The sequence below is a fragment of the Bos javanicus genome, chromosome 3 (assembly GCF_032452875.1).
Source record: "Bos javanicus breed banteng chromosome 3, ARS-OSU_banteng_1.0, whole genome shotgun sequence".
Lineage (NCBI taxonomy): Eukaryota > Metazoa > Chordata > Mammalia > Artiodactyla > Bovidae > Bos > Bos javanicus.
The window spans coordinates 33,984,951-33,999,987 of NC_083870.1; the positions used below are offsets into that span (position 1 = coordinate 33,984,951).

The following is a 15,037-nucleotide window of genomic DNA, read 5'->3' on the forward strand; positions in this document are numbered from 1 at the left end:
TTTCCCTTACAAAATAGAACAAAGGTGAGACCCTTAAGGTTTGACTGTCAAGAGCAAAAGTTAAATAGCAAAGTTAATTCGGGGGAATGAGGAGAGGCGATATTGACATATTGTCTTCTGGGGCTTCAAGGAGCTGAAGGAGTCCTACAAACAGGGAAAACTTCCAGAACCAGGTAAAAAAGTATTTTAACCCAGGGCTCCCCAGATTTCCCAGCAAAGACTGAGATGAGGTGAGACTGTTTGGATACCCAAGTGCAGAGGATCTAGCACACGTTGGGCTATTACACAGACCTAGTTTTGAATTCTCGGAGAAGGCAATGGCACCCCACTCCAGTACTCTTGCCTGGAAAATCCCATGGATGGAGGAGCCTGGTAGGCTGCAGTCCATGGGGTCCCTAAGAGTCAGACATGACTGAGCAACTTCACTTTCACTTTTCACTTTCCTGCATTGGAGAAGGAAATGCCAACCCACTCCAGTGTTCTTGCCTGGAGAATCCCAGGGGCAGGAGAGCCTGGTGGGCTGATGTCTATGGGGTCACACAGAGTCGGACACGACTGAAGTGACTTAGCAGCAGCAGTTTTGAATTCTAGGCCACCCATGGACACTTGAAATTAGAACAGCAACTCATCCTACCTCTCTACGCCTCACTAATCTATAAAATTGGTGTAACAGCTACTTCACAAAGTTGTTGTGAAGCTTAAATTGGAATAAATTAGTTAGCATACATGAAGTACCTAGACTATTGACTAGCATATCATAGGTTTTCAATAAGCATTGGTCTTATATCCCAAGTTAATTTGTGACTGGCCTGTTATCGTAGGAGGAGAAATCCAAACATTATAAATTCATCTGTCCCAATGCATTTGTACTTTTTTCCTTTCTTCTTTTAGTGAACTGTCCTTTTAAAAAGTTTCATCTTTGCTACACCCAAACTAGGGGGAAATGTGTTTTCCCACGCCTGGCCTAAGGGGTTTAGGGCCTCTGTGTTCTAAGTGTCTGTGCTGCAGAGGCCAGGCCAGGCACCTACCCAGTAGCTCAGAACTCCTCGTCATCCACACTCTGTGCACACGCCAAAGAGAGCGATTCCCTGATGGTCAGCCTCTGTCGACTCCTGGTGCTTGCCCACTTACCCCCAAACCTCCCATCCCCACTAGATAAATATTTATGGCAACTAGGGTAACAGGGTCCTCACGGCCTGGACTGCTAGGGCTCAGCCCCATTCCTCTCTAACTGAACTATTAAACAGAGTGCGGCTTCACGCGCGGAAAGTACAGAGACTCAATCACAGGGCCCGGGCATTCTCCTCACGGGTCTGGCCTCGGGAGAATCCTCCCCCAACGCCAGAAACTGCAGGAGTCGCGCGGGCACGCGGCCAAGCGGACACTCGGAAGGTGGGGAGGGGACGGGGTGAGGGGGGTGAGACGACGGTGGGGGCGGAGTCAGGGCACGCACGTTGGCACCACCTACCTACGACGGGTATAAAGCCCCTCCTGGTAGCCATCTACCACCAGTGCGCTAAGGCACACAGGCGATACCGACATGGCTTCGTCAAAGTCTATGGTTCTAGGTTACTGGGATATTCGCGGGGTGAGTGCGGTCTCAGCGGCTAAGCCACTCGGTCTGGGCGACTGACGCGGAGGTAGTGGGGCGTCCTCTTGGTCAGCGGTCTCCGAGGCCAAACCTCCTACGCCGCGCTGCGCAACGGTGCGCGGCCGGCCCCCTGCGAGCTCCGGGGCCGCGGAGACGCTGGCCTTGGGGGAGAGGGGCTGAGGGCAGCAAGCCAGCCCGGGGTAGGTCTCGGGAGCTGCTTAACCACCCCATCCCGGCGGGATGCGGCGTCTCGGCAGCCCTAGCAGGGACGTTGGCGGGTTGGGGGTGGAGGATGTTGGGGGTGGGGTGGGGGTGGGGGGGGAAACTGCGCAGGTGCTGACCGAGCGCTTTCCCCACCCCCACCCCTCTTCCCCGACCCATCAGCTGGCGCACGCCATCCGCATGCTCCTGGAGTTCACGGATACGTCCTATGAAGAGAAAAGATACACGTGCGGGGAAGGTAATGCTTCACTACGTGCCGGTGCGACGCCGCGTTGAGCTGAGCAGGTCTTCCAACTGTTCCTGTTTTACTGTGCCCAGAGGGTGGCATTACGCCAAGGTCGGGTGGGACTTCTGCCACCAGTCACCTGAGAGCTGTCTGTTGTGTTTAGTGTGGGGAGAGAGCTGGGAATTTTCCTCCTGCCGTTGCCCAACTCTGCCTTAACACTGATGGTAATGGCTAAGCTTTTGGGATCTGGGTATGTGAAGCATTGGGCTTCCCAGGTGGCGCTAGTGATAAAGAACCCGCCTGACAATGCAGGAGACATGAGATGTGGGTTTGATCCCTGAGTCAGGAAGATCCCCTAGAGGAGGGCATGGCAACCCACTCCAATTCTTGCCTGGAGATTCTTGCCTGGAGAATCCCATGAACAGAGGAGCCTGGCAGGCTACAGTCCACAGAGTCGTAAAGAGTCGGCCACACTGAGGCGACTTAGCACGCTTGTGAGGAATTGGAATTAGGGTGTGTCTCTAAATCTTTCCACGCTCCTCAGGTGGGATATTAAGCTGGTTGGATCCCACTTCATTCTTTCTCTTACAGCTCCTGACTATGATAAGAGCCAGTGGCTGGATGTGAAATTCAAACTAGACCTGGACTTCCCTAACGTAGGTGGTTTTAGAAGAGGGGGCAGAAGGGAAGGCCTTCAACTGTATCCTTGCTCCTTTCCTCTCTCCTCTAGCGGTTTGTAGAATAAGGGCTCTTCATCTCGATAGAATAGATAGAATGCAGGGTGTCCTTAGACTTGGATGAAGAAAAAATTACATTTGCATTTCTACTAACCACTAACTAAAAGTTAACAGTTCTTTCTGTTGTGAATGTAGGCAGTGTAACCTTGATTATTAGCCAAGCCTGTGACTGGGTATTTTTGCATTACATGTGTTGCAAATATAAATAAATATTATTTACACTTATCATACTTTGAAAGTATGATAGTCATTACATCATCTTGTTATTTAATGCATTCATAGGCACATATTACTCTTAAAATTTTGTTCTTTTAATGTTATATAAATTATGTAATATGTGTAATTTGCTTTGTGCATTTAAAAGCCTTATTCGGAGAAAAAGTGCATAGCGTGCACATACCCGTACACAAACACACACTCAGTAAAGCACCCTGTCTAGAATTAAGTGTAGACTCAGTTGCTACCTTTTACTTTCTTTCTTCTTTCTTCTAACACAGCATTTTTTCTCTACTGTTCTCTTCCCTGCAAGTCTTCTTTCCCAGGAGAGAGAGGCAGGGAGGCAAGAGAGAGGTTGTTCATTTGGCCTGTCCTTTTCTTTCCAGCTGCCCTATCTCATGGACGGTAAGAACAGGCTGACCCAGAGCAATGCCATCTTGCGCTACATCGCCCGCAAGCACAATATGTGTGAGTTGGGGTAGGGCTGGTGTTGTGAGGGCAGCTCGCCTGGGAATGGATAAGGCCAAGGGTGATTTCCTGTCATTTGGCCTACAGGCGGTGACACTGAAGAGGAAAGGATTCGAGTGGACATCATGGAGAACCAAATAATGGATTTTCGCATGCAGCTGGTACAACTCTGCTACAACCCTGACCACGTGAGTTTCCTGAACAGGAAGGCATCAAGAACAAGGAGCCTTTAGGAACTCAAGGTTTAAATCTGCCCCATTCTACTGCTGCTACCTTCCCACCAAGTCTGTCAGAATAAGAAACAGAACTCTTATTTCTGGAGGATTGGTTTGTCATGTAACTCTGATGTTGGCCCTTCTTCTTTCCACATCCCTCCTTTCCATCTGCCACCTCTCCCTGAAGGCATGGAGAGGAAGGCACCTGGAGAAAGGGCTGCTAAGTGTCCATCACTGGCCCATGCCCTGATTCATGGAGATGATGGCAGCTGTTCTCACTTTTGCTTTTACTTCTCCCCCAGGAAAAGCTGAAGCCTCGGTACTTGGAACAGCTACCTGGACAACTGAAACAGTTCTCCTTGTTCTTGGGGAAATACTCATGGTTTGCAGGGGAAAAGGTAGAACAAAGGAAAAGGAGGGGATCCTTTTCTGTCTCTGCAGGTATTAATGAACTCCCCAGACCTGATGATCTTATTGTCCCTGTAGCTCACCTTTGTGGATTTCCTCACCTATGATGTCTTAGATCAGAACCGTATGTTTGAGCCCAAGTGCCTGGATGAATTTCCGAATCTGAAGGCTTTCATGTGCCGTTTTGAGGTGATGCCCCTTGCACCTTTCTCTTAAAAAACACAGGCTGCCCTGGGCCCTCAAGGGACCCCATTGTTGTATATTCTTGCCTAACACCAACTTTTGCCTAAAGGGATCAGTGGTTGGACACCTCTAAACTTTAAGTCTTGGGAGGGCACTGTCTATAAGAAGTGGTGGGGATGAGGGACATGGGGGTGGAGTCAGGCAGCATGCGCGTGCTACTGTTTTGAAATGGGTCTTTTGGCCTGGGTTAGAGTCTTTATAAGATTTGGTGTGCTTTCCCTTCAGGCTTTGGAGAAAATAGCTACCTACATGCAGTCTGACCGCTTCCTTAAGATGCCTGTCAACAACAAGATGGCCCAGTGGGGCAACAGGAGAATCTGCTGAGCAGGAGGCAGACTTGTACTCCTTTTTTTGTTCCATTCCGTCCCTAGGGTACTTGTACTCCCTCTTTCCTGCTCTTTTCAATAAATAGCATTCAGGCTACTGGTGTCTAGCTTGACTTCTGTTGGGAATAAAGGCCGAAGGGGAGTAAGGACATGTGAATTAAATCACTGCAAATTGGCGTTCGCCTACCCTACACCTGAGTTCAAGAGCTAGAGGCTCTTGCTCAGACCTTGAGAGTAAGGTGAGATTTCACAGCTGTAGATAACAGGTTGTTAAATGAGACTGTACCCTCTGTGAAGACTTGAAGTCTTCAAGTAAAGGTGTGTGGTAGATTTGGGAAAATTTCAAGTAAAATTGTGGGGGATAATTGTGGAAGATTTCAGGTAAAATTGTGTGGTACTATGGACTCAAAAGAACTGGAGATCAGAAACAGACCCTTGTGTATGTGATAAAGATACTTCAAACTGGTGGACTAACCCATTTATAGGAATAGGACAGTTACTTAGCAATTAAAAATAATAGACTCCTGTGTTATGCTATTCACTAAAATTAATTCATCTGGAGTTTAAGGCCCAATGTTAAAGCTCTAGAAGTATTAATGAAAATGTATGAAATTTTGATCATAGGGAAGAAAAAGTTTTTCTAAATACACCATTTTAAAAGCTATAAAGGGAAAGATTTTACAGATTTACCGTTATTCCAGATTGCAAAGATTTTTTATGACAAGGGATAACTAATGGCAAATGAGATAAAAGACCAGTATGCTGCTGCTGCTGCTAAGTTGCTTCAGTCGTGTCCGACTCTGTGCGACTCCAGAGACGGCAGCCCACCAGGCTCCCCCATCCCTGGGATTCTCCAGGCAAGAACACTGGAGTGGGTTGCCATTTCCTTCTCCAGTGCATGAAAGTGAAAAGTGAAAGTGAAGTCGCTCAGTCGTGTCCGAGTCCTAGTGACCCCATGGACTGCAGCCTACCAGGCTCCTGCGTCCATGGGATTTTCCAGGCAAGAGTACTGGAGTGGGTTGCCATCACCTTCTCCGAAAAGACCAGTATAGAGACTATTATATAAAGAACTCTAGTCAAGGCTATGGTTTTTCCAGTAGTCATGTATGGATGTGAGAGTTGGACTATAGAGAAAGCTGAGTGCCAAAGAATTAATGCTTTTGAACTGTGGTGTTAGAGAAGACTCTTGAGAGTCCCTTGGACTGCAAGGAGATCCAACTCAGTCCATCCTAAAGGAAATCAGTCCTGAATATTCATTGGAAGGACTGATGTTGAAGCGGAAACTCCAATATTTTGGCCACCTGATGCGAAGAGCTGACTCATTTGAAAAGCCCCGATGTTAGGAAAGTTTGAAGGCAGGAGAAGGACAACAGAGGATGAGATGGTTAGATGGCATCATCCACTCAATGGACATGAGTTTGGGTAAACTCCGGGAGTTGGTGATTGATGGGGAGGCCTGGCATGCTGTGGTTCATGGGGTCGCCAAGAGCCGGACACGACTGAGCGACTGAACTGAACTGAAATCATTAAGGCATTCCAGATATTTTTTTAAACTAACATAATAACTTGTGCCATACAGTAGGTCCTTATTATTTATTTTATATATAGTGTCTGTCAGTTAATCCCAAACTCTTAATCTATTCCCCGCCATTGCCCCCACCTTTTCCCTTTGGTAACCATAAATTTATTTTCTATGTTCATCTGTATCAGTTTTTTAGATGTACATACAGCAGCAGCAGCAGCACATATAAGTGAAATCATATGATATTGGTCTTTCTCTGACTTAGTTTGATAATCTCTAGGTCCATCCACGTTGCTGCAAGCAGTGTTTCATTCTTTGAGTAATATTCCACCATGTATATGTACTACATCTTTTTCATCCACTCATCTGTCAGTGGAATTTAGTTTGTGTCCACGTCCTGGCTGTTGTAAATAGTGCTGCTAGGAGCATTGAGGTGCATGTATCTTTTCAAAGTAGAAATTTCATCTTTTCTGGGTGTGTACCCAGGAGTAATATTGCTGGATCTTATTGCAGCTCTATTTTTAGGTTTTTAAGGAACCTCCATACTGTTCTCTGGGCTTCCCTGGTGGCTCAGACAGTGAAGAATCTGTGATGCAGGAGATGGGGTTTGATCCCTGTGTTGGGAAGATCCCCTGGAGAAGGGAATGGCTACCCTCTCCAGTATTCTTGACTGGAGAATTGCATGGACAGAGGAGCCTGGCGGACTACAGTCCATGTGGTTACAGAGACTTGGAGACAACTGAACTACTAACACTTTCACTTTCATGCTGTTCTCCATATTGGCTGCACCAATTTATATTCCCACCAATAGTGCAGGTTGGTTCCCATTTCTCTACACCCTCTTCAGCATTTATTATATGTAGACTTTTAATGATGACATTCTGACTGGTGTGAGATGATATCTTTATGGAGGTAAGTCAGTTTTTTAAAAGTGAACAAAAGCTATGGACAGATGATTTATGAAAATATAAATATTGATGGCCCAAAAGTTTAAAAGATGTTTATAATTCAAGAAATTGAAATTTATACCAGTAAGAGGACCATTTTTCAGATGAACGAATTTACAGTTTATTAAGTATTGGAAAAGCTTGGGAAATTGACAAGGATTTGTTGCTGGTGGACACTTTTTTCCCAGGACTCATTTTTCCAGGGACTGAAGGGCCAATTTCCCATTTCTTTGCCTCTTCCCTGTGGTGAACAGACTTTAAAATGGCCCTCATAATCCCACCATCTTGTACTCAGGCTCTTGTGAAATCCTCTCCCTTTGAGTGTGGGCAGGACCTATGACTTCTAATAAACCACAGCAAAAGTAATACGATGGAGAGATGTGGCTCCCCCAGGTCCCAACTGCCCCTGACTCTAGTTCTAAGATGGGCAAGGAGAGAATGCTCTCACAATGTCTGCCTTGAAGCAAAGAAGGAAAGTGGACACCTGTCACCCCAGAGGCACAGAGATCGCACAAGTGTGAAACTAGTCGACTAGTAATGGGTTTGTGCAAGTAGCATCAGTAAGAAGTTTTTAAAACAAAAAACTTGTGATAGCTGAATGTGGTGGAGAAGTTCCCCCAAAAGTAGAGAACTTCATTTGTATTCATTATTGAGCAGCTAGATAAAGGCATTTCCGGTTCAGAAGAAAATAGCTTATGTGAGTCAAGAAAAATTTGTAGAGTTATTTCATGGATGGGATAGGTGATGTGTACAGAAATGGATCTGCCTTTAAAAGTAGTTTAACAGCTTATTAAAACACCTGGACTTGGTACAGAAATTGCATTTTCCTTATCTCTCAGCTGCAGGACTGGATGGTACAGTAAGCCATGTGGATCAAAGGGATTTAAGGAGTCCAGGTGGATGGTAGAGGAGGGAGGAAGTAACATTTAGCCAGTGATTTTCCTAATGTGTAAGTTTGCTTACATCACTGCTGCTTGAATATGGTAGGCCTTCAGAAAAAGACAGTCTCCTCCATTTTGCAAAACCATAGCCTGACCTCTGCTTCCTCTCCAGCTACATCTCTTGGCAGATGTCCGTCCCTTTCCCTGGAGCATTGGGTTCTAGCTTTTCTGAATACCCTAGACTCCAGAGTCAGGCTGCCTGGGTTGGGATCCAGGCCTTGCTACAGTAAACTTCTGGCCTCCTGTGCCTTCTCTGACAAATGAACCGCCCCCTCTCCTGCTACCCCACCCAACGCCCACTGGACCTTGTCAGGAATAAGCCAGTATTTCTAAAGCATTTAGAATGGATGAATGTTACATAAACTTACAAATTATCTAAAAGCACCATGTTCCTTTTTCTTCACGCTTTTGCACTTGCTGTTTTGTCTGCCTGGAATGTTTTTGTTCTGGCCAGCTAAGCCTGCCAAATGCCTATTCACCATCTAAGGTAAGCTGAGAAGCCCCTACCTGGGGGGAGCCACAACTGATAATCCCTCTGGGAAGTATTAGTGATTGTCACCAATGATTTATGATTGTTTCCCTTTTAGAGAAGTGTCACTTCCCTCTTGAACTTACATGTAACATTCTGACTTGTTTTGGCCAATTAAACACAGTGGAAGTTACACGTTTTCTGGGCAAAAAATTTAAAAGCCACTGTGCGGGTGAATATATCTACTTCAGACTGCTGTGGAAGCCTCCATCAGTCTGGGTCTCTGACAGACCAGGAAAACCAGGGGCTGTTGACTGCAGTGGACAGAAAAGGTGAGCAAGAAATAAACATGCATTAAGCCACTGAGATTTGGTTTCACTTGAGTGACATTCCTCCACCTTCCACCCAGCTAATTTCAGTGCACTGACTTTAAATCCCTGTTCCTATAGGAGTCAATGTTTTCCTCTGTCAGCACTTACTGAACTCTAGTTGCTGGCTTAAATGTCTATCTCTGCCATTGAACAATATGTTGCCTGAGAGCAGGGACTGTGACTTAAGCAAATTTTATTTGAAGCTTGTGTAGAGCCTGACTCAAAGTAGGCACAACAATGCATTGATTCCCTTCTAATGAAAATGGAAAGAATAAAGAAGAGTTTGCTTCAGAAAAGTACTTAATGGTCTCAAGGAACCTTAAGAATTTCACTCTGTTCTGGTTAGGAGATAAAACACAGCACAGAATGCCCTGTTCTTGAAGTAGATGGCAGAAGTGCTTGGAGGGAGCACGGAAGATCAGGTTCAGGGAGATCCCAGAGAAAAGCCAAGAACTCTGAGGCTGGAGAGTGGGTAATGAGATTTCATGGTCTGGTCTGCTGCTTGCTTAGGCCAGATTGTAATGAAACATCTCTGAGGACCAGCAGGTATGAGCTCTTTGTGTTTGGGGAGGATTTTCAATAGAAATAATTACAGGTGTGTCACACGTGAGATTTAAATCCAGAAGAAAAGATTAAATAGACGTATGTATGTTTGAATTTCAAACGAACAGGTGCTGCTGTGCAGAAGCCACATAGAGACAGAGGGCCAACCTGAGGTATTGTCGCTAGAAGGGGTGTTTACAGTGGTGGGGAGATGTGGGACTAGAACCAACAGGATAGTTTGCGTGCTGGGTGAGACGTTTGAGGGAAAATGAGGCTAGATCTGTATTTTATCTTCTGTGGTGTAATGTTTCCAATAGTACTAACAGATTTTTGTAAACCATGACTGAAACCCTATCTGCTTCTTTCCAGAATTATGTTTAAAATGGGAAGAAAAGTAGAATGTAGGACATGCAGAGTGGCTGTTGGGTCTTTTAGACAGGACTGTGCTTTGTTGGGGGATTGTGTTGGGAAGACTTGGGAAAAGCCAGGTCTGATTAACAGGAATAGAATAATGGGCATATTCTGGAAGACTTGTTATGGGATCCACCAGGACTGGACCTTCTTCTTTGCTTCCAGGTCTTGAGTTGCTATACAGAGCAGGCTGGTCTCTGTGCGTCTGTCATCAGTCAGGTGGTAGACTAAGAAAGTGGGTTAACAGTGAACCTGAAAGTGAGGTCACCAGAGGGATGGACGCAAGAGCCAACCCAGGGAATAACTTTAGTTTGCAGATATCGATGTTTAGTGTAAAAGCTTTATTATGCAGTATCTCTTTGGAATCTCTCACCATAGAAGGGCATATGTGTGGTAAAAACAAAAAAACAAGTGTTCAATCATGTCCCTATGGACTGTGGCCTGCCAGTCTCCTCTGTCCACGGGATTTTTCCAGGGAAGAATACTGGAATGGGTTGCCATTTCCTCTTCCAGGGCATCTTCCCAACCCACGGATTGAACCCACATCTCCTGTATTGGCAGACGGATTCTTTACCACTGAGCCGCCTGGGAAGCCCCTATATGCGTGGTAAATAAAGGCAAAACAGCTTATTTGCAAATGTGAGTGTAGGCTGTTTTCTATTAAATTACAGAGCTCTTCTAATTTTGCCTTTTTTCTACCTCCCATTCCCTTAATATTTCATATGGACTGAATTGGGAGTCATTGACATTGTGCTTTAGTCTGGCATTTTCAGAATATCAACATAAGTGTTATCCCAAAATGCCAGACTTGGAGCTGGATGCAGTAGTTAATGACACTGGGTTGTCCCTGTTTTGGTGAAAGAGGGTGGATGTATTTTTGTTCGTACAGGGATGGTTGTATTACGGTAGGTGTGAGTATCCTGTTGTGGTGATGGTAGTGATGACTGGAAATGCACATGTGCAAAAGGATGTTTCTGTTCGGCGTCTGTCCTCTGCATCTTTTAAACATCCTTCCCACAGGTGGGGAATTTCTCACACTACAGGTCCCACCTCCCCCAGGTGGAAGACTGCTAGTTGACTCTCGATATCCATGTCCCCATCTTCTGTTGTCACAGAATCTCCACTCCTCCTGGGCATGTTACTTCCCAGGCAGAAGATGTCATTTCCAAAATGATGAAGTTCTAGCTGCTGCTGCTGCTGCTAAGTCGCTTCAGTCATGTCCGACTCTGTGCGACCCCGTAGATGGCAGCCCACCAGGCTTCCCCGTCCCTGGGATTCTCCTGGCAAGAACACTGGAGTGGGTTGCCATTTCCTTCTCCAATGCATGAAAGTGAAAAGTGAAGGTGAAGTCGCTCAGTCATGTCTGACTCCTAGCGACCCCATGGACTTCAGCCTGCCAGGCTCCTCTGTCCATGGGATTTTCCAGGCAAAAGTACTGGAGTGGGGTGCCATTGCCTTCTCCGGAAGTTCTAGCTAATGAAATATAAATAGAAGTGTTATATGTTACTTCCAGCAAGTTTTTCTGTAAGAGGGAAAGAGCAAGAGCCACTCCTCTTTCTCCCTCCAGCTGTTTGCAAAGCAAATGTGACAGGGCTTTAGCAGCTGTTCTGTGTCTATGAAGTGACATAGAGAATGGAAAACACCCATTCAGGATGATGAAGCATAAAGTTAAAAAGCTAAGTCATTAAGACTACTATGAAGCCAGCATTCCTAGTACTTAACTATCTACCTCCAGAGATCTTTTCACATGAGAAATAAACTTCTGTCCTATTTAAGCCACTGTTTATATAAATATATATAATTTTTGGCTGTGCAGAGTCTTTGTTGCTGTGCGTGGGCTTTCTCTAGTTGTGACAGTTGCAGTGCGCAGGCTTCTCCTTGCGGTGGCTTCTCTTATTGCAGCTTCTGGACCCTAGAGCTCAGGCTCAGTAGTTGTGGCATACAGACTCAGTTGCCCTGCAGCATGTGACATCTTCCCAGACCAGGGATCACACCCATGTCCCCTGTACTGGTAGGTGGACTCCTGATCCCTGGACTGCCAGGGAAGTCTATGCTGCTGCTGCTAAGTCACTTCAGTCGTGTCCGACTCTGTGCGACCCCATAGACGGCAGCCCACAAGGCTCCCCCGTCCCTGGGATTCTCCAGGCAAGAACACTGGAGTGGGTTGCCATTTCCTTCTCCAATGCATGAAAGTGAAAAGTGAAAGTCAAGTCGCTCAGTCCTATCCAACTCTTAGCGACCCCATGGACTACAGCCTACCAGGCTTCTCCGTCCATAGGGTTTTCCAGGCAAGAGTACTGGAGTGGGGTGCCGTTGCCTTCTCCGAGGGAAGTCTATAAGCCACTATTATTATTTAGTTTTACACAGAACTTAATTCCAATGAATTCACCTGCTTTTCCAGCCTCCCTTGTGGCTGAGGTAAAGGCCTGTGACCCAGGTTCTATTAACTGCACACAGTAGTTCAGGACCTCAGTTCTAAAGAAGCAGACCCTGAGCATTTATCTGGCACAGGTAGTGGTGGAGGGATCAGGATGCTGGAGGCAGCAGTGATGAGACATTCACATCCGGTACCACATGACACAGGTAGGAGCTCCAGCATCTGTGCCCCACAGTGGCTGTGGGGTCGTCTCTAGGACAGCCCCTCATGTGGTTAGGCACACTTCCTAGTTACCCAGCTTCCAATGCCAACTCCCTGGCCTCCCCAGAGATTTAGTGAGCTACCAATACCTTTAAAAAATTATTTTCCTGGGCTGGGCGAACCCGGGCGGCGCGGGGCGGGGGTCGGGTCGTGGCGGACTGGGGTCGGGTTGTGGCTGACGGGGGGTCGGGGGGAGCGGTTCCCAGTTGTGCTTATGGGGTTGCCATTGCGGCTGGGAACGCCCATTTCGTGTGCTCCTGGGTCCCCTTGGATCGGCATCCAGTGAGCGGAGCAGAGGGGTGAGGACCACAGAATGTATAGGTGAACTATAAAGAAAGCTGAGCGCAGAAGAATGGATGCTTTTGAACTGTGGTGTTGGAGAAGACTCTTGAGAGTCCCTTGGGCGGCAAGGAAATCCAACCAGTCCATCCTAAAGGAAATCAGTTCTGGGTGTTCATCGGAAGGACTGATGTTGAAGCTGAAACTCCAGTTTTTGCAGAGCTGACTCATTTGAAAAGACCCTGATGTTGGGAAAGATTGAAGACAGAAAGAGAAGGGGACGACAGCGGATGAGATGGTTAGATGGTATCAGCAACTCAATGGACACGAGTTTGGATAAACTCTGGGAGTTGGTGATGGACAGGGAGGCCTGGCGTGCTGCGGTTCAATGGGGGTCGCAAAGAGTCGGACACGACCGAGCGACTGAACTGAACTGAACAGAAAAACAAATGCTGTTCAAGGACACTGAAAGAACCCAGATGTTGAAAATCAGATCTGTATCGTGAGCAATACTTAGAAATCCATGAGTTGACACATAGTATTAGGCCTATCATCCTTGTAGTTCCCTCAGTGAAATATGTTGGGAAAAGCTCTTCCTTCGTGGTATAGATTCATGAAGAAGCTAAATAGCATGAATCCTTTACGTTGACAACTGTGAATTTAAATCTCCTGTGAATCCTATGTGACAACCACACATACCAACGTGATTTATTAGTATTATATCAATATTTTTAGTCCTACTGTATTTCAACTAAAAATGTCACTATATGATGGTACATGAAGTCAAGACATAAAATCAGGGCAAATACAAAATATTCCATCCTTTGAGAAAGGGAGCAAAAAAATAATGTGCTTTGCCTATTGCATTTTTATGTATTAGATCCTTAAGTATTTTATTCACCATACCCAACTGAATGGTTCACAAATGTTTCAGAGAGGAAGGATTATTTCTCTTTAACAATGAGGAGTTCAACTGCTCTCAAAGCAAATACCGGATGGTAATCACCATGAAGGACAAAGTTGATTATTCATATTTATATTACTCATTTGTTAGCTTGCCGAAGGTTCTAGATCTGTTACCACATTTTTTTTTAATAATATCCGCATGTGAAAGTGAAAGTGGCTCGGTCGTGCCTGACTCTTTGTGACCCCATGGACTATACAGTCCATGGCATTCTCTAGGCCAGAATACTGGAGTGGGTAGCCTATCCCTTCTCCAAGGAATCTTCCCGACCCAGGAATCAAAACCAGGGCCTCCTGCGTTTAGAAAAATCATGTCCTTTGAATTTCCATTTTACTGTATAGGACCACGGCAATGTGATTACATAAAATTGTTTACTTTCCTTTAAAAAAAAAATATTATTTTCCTGTTTCAGCAAGGAACACTAAAGAATACTCCACTCCCCTTTGGTCTGTCTGAAGATAAAGATCTTTAATACTTTGCTTTCTATTCTCCCTGCTTGAAACCACTACCTTAAACCCAAAGTTTCTCCTTGTCTTGGGTTTAACCTTTATCCTCTCTCTCCTGGGTGTGGGAGAGACTGAAACTGGCCATGAAATCTATTTTTCTGTTGAAATATGTGTCTACCCTTGTGACTAGGTAAAGCCACACCTCTGATCACAAATGGAATGTGATCAGTCATGATGTGTGCAACTTCTGCCTCACTTGTATACTAACTTGCTTCCTTAGGTTTGCTCTGTTTTCTTCCCCATACTCATGTTACATCTGCTACCAAGGAAATGAGGAAGCAACCTTGCTAATGGCAGAGCCACAGGATGAAATGAGCTTCAGTTCCCGAATAACTGCCTCAACAGCCTGACCTGTTCATCATGGGACATGAAAGAATAAACTTCCATTTTCTGTAGGCTGCTAGCTTGGGATCTCTATCAGCTTCATCTTTCTCTGCTGCTACAACAATGATGGAGGAGCACTAGGCATGGAACTTGTAATAATAGCAGGTAATTTCAGGTCAGTGCGGGAGATACCAACGCACTTGATGGTCAGGATCCAGGGGTAAGCCAGGAACTTCTTGTAGTGCAGCCCAGTCTCTTGACTTGACACAGTCCACCTCCTAACTGTGCCCCTTGATTCTGCTTTAAGAGTCCTTGGGCATCTGTGATACTGCGGGTCCCAGCCTCTTAATTGGCTGAGGCCAGTGCTTCAGGGGTCCCTCTGGTTCGTGTAAACCCTTTAAGAGTGAAATCCCCATTCCCCCCAGGCCTGTGGGGCCCCTGCAGTTACTCCCCATTGGCCTTCAAAGCTA

At 45.9% G+C, this 15,037-nt stretch overlaps 1 protein-coding gene across 1 annotated transcript; it reads left to right on the forward strand.

The window, feature by feature from the left end:
• Window positions 1–1,388: 1,388 nt before the first annotated feature.
• On the forward strand, window positions 1,389–4,749 carry GSTM3 (glutathione S-transferase mu 3). Its single transcript, XM_061410900.1, has 8 exons — window positions 1,389–1,588; window positions 1,976–2,051; window positions 2,631–2,695; window positions 3,379–3,460; window positions 3,548–3,648; window positions 3,978–4,073; window positions 4,162–4,272; window positions 4,552–4,749. Exons 1-8 carry the CDS (start codon window positions 1,541–1,543, stop codon window positions 4,648–4,650), a joined length of 678 nt encoding a protein of 225 aa, XP_061266884.1. The 5' UTR covers window positions 1,389–1,540; the 3' UTR covers window positions 4,651–4,749.
• Window positions 4,750–15,037: the final 10,288 nt, after the last annotated feature.

What these genes read in the sequence shown, in the direction of transcription:
- GSTM3 (XM_061410900.1), top strand. Translation starts at nt 1,541, where the DNA reads ATGGCTTCGTCAAAGTCTATGGTTCTAGGTTACTGGGATATTCGCGGG. An exon ending in AAGATACACGTGCGGGGAAG is followed by an intron (nt 2,052 to 2,630) that starts GTAATGCTTCAC and finishes TTTCTCTTACAG; the next exon opens with CTCCTGACTATGATAAGAGC. An exon ending in CTTTCATGTGCCGTTTTGAG is followed by an intron (nt 4,273 to 4,551) that starts GTGATGCCCCTT and finishes CTTTCCCTTCAG; the next exon opens with GCTTTGGAGAAAATAGCTAC.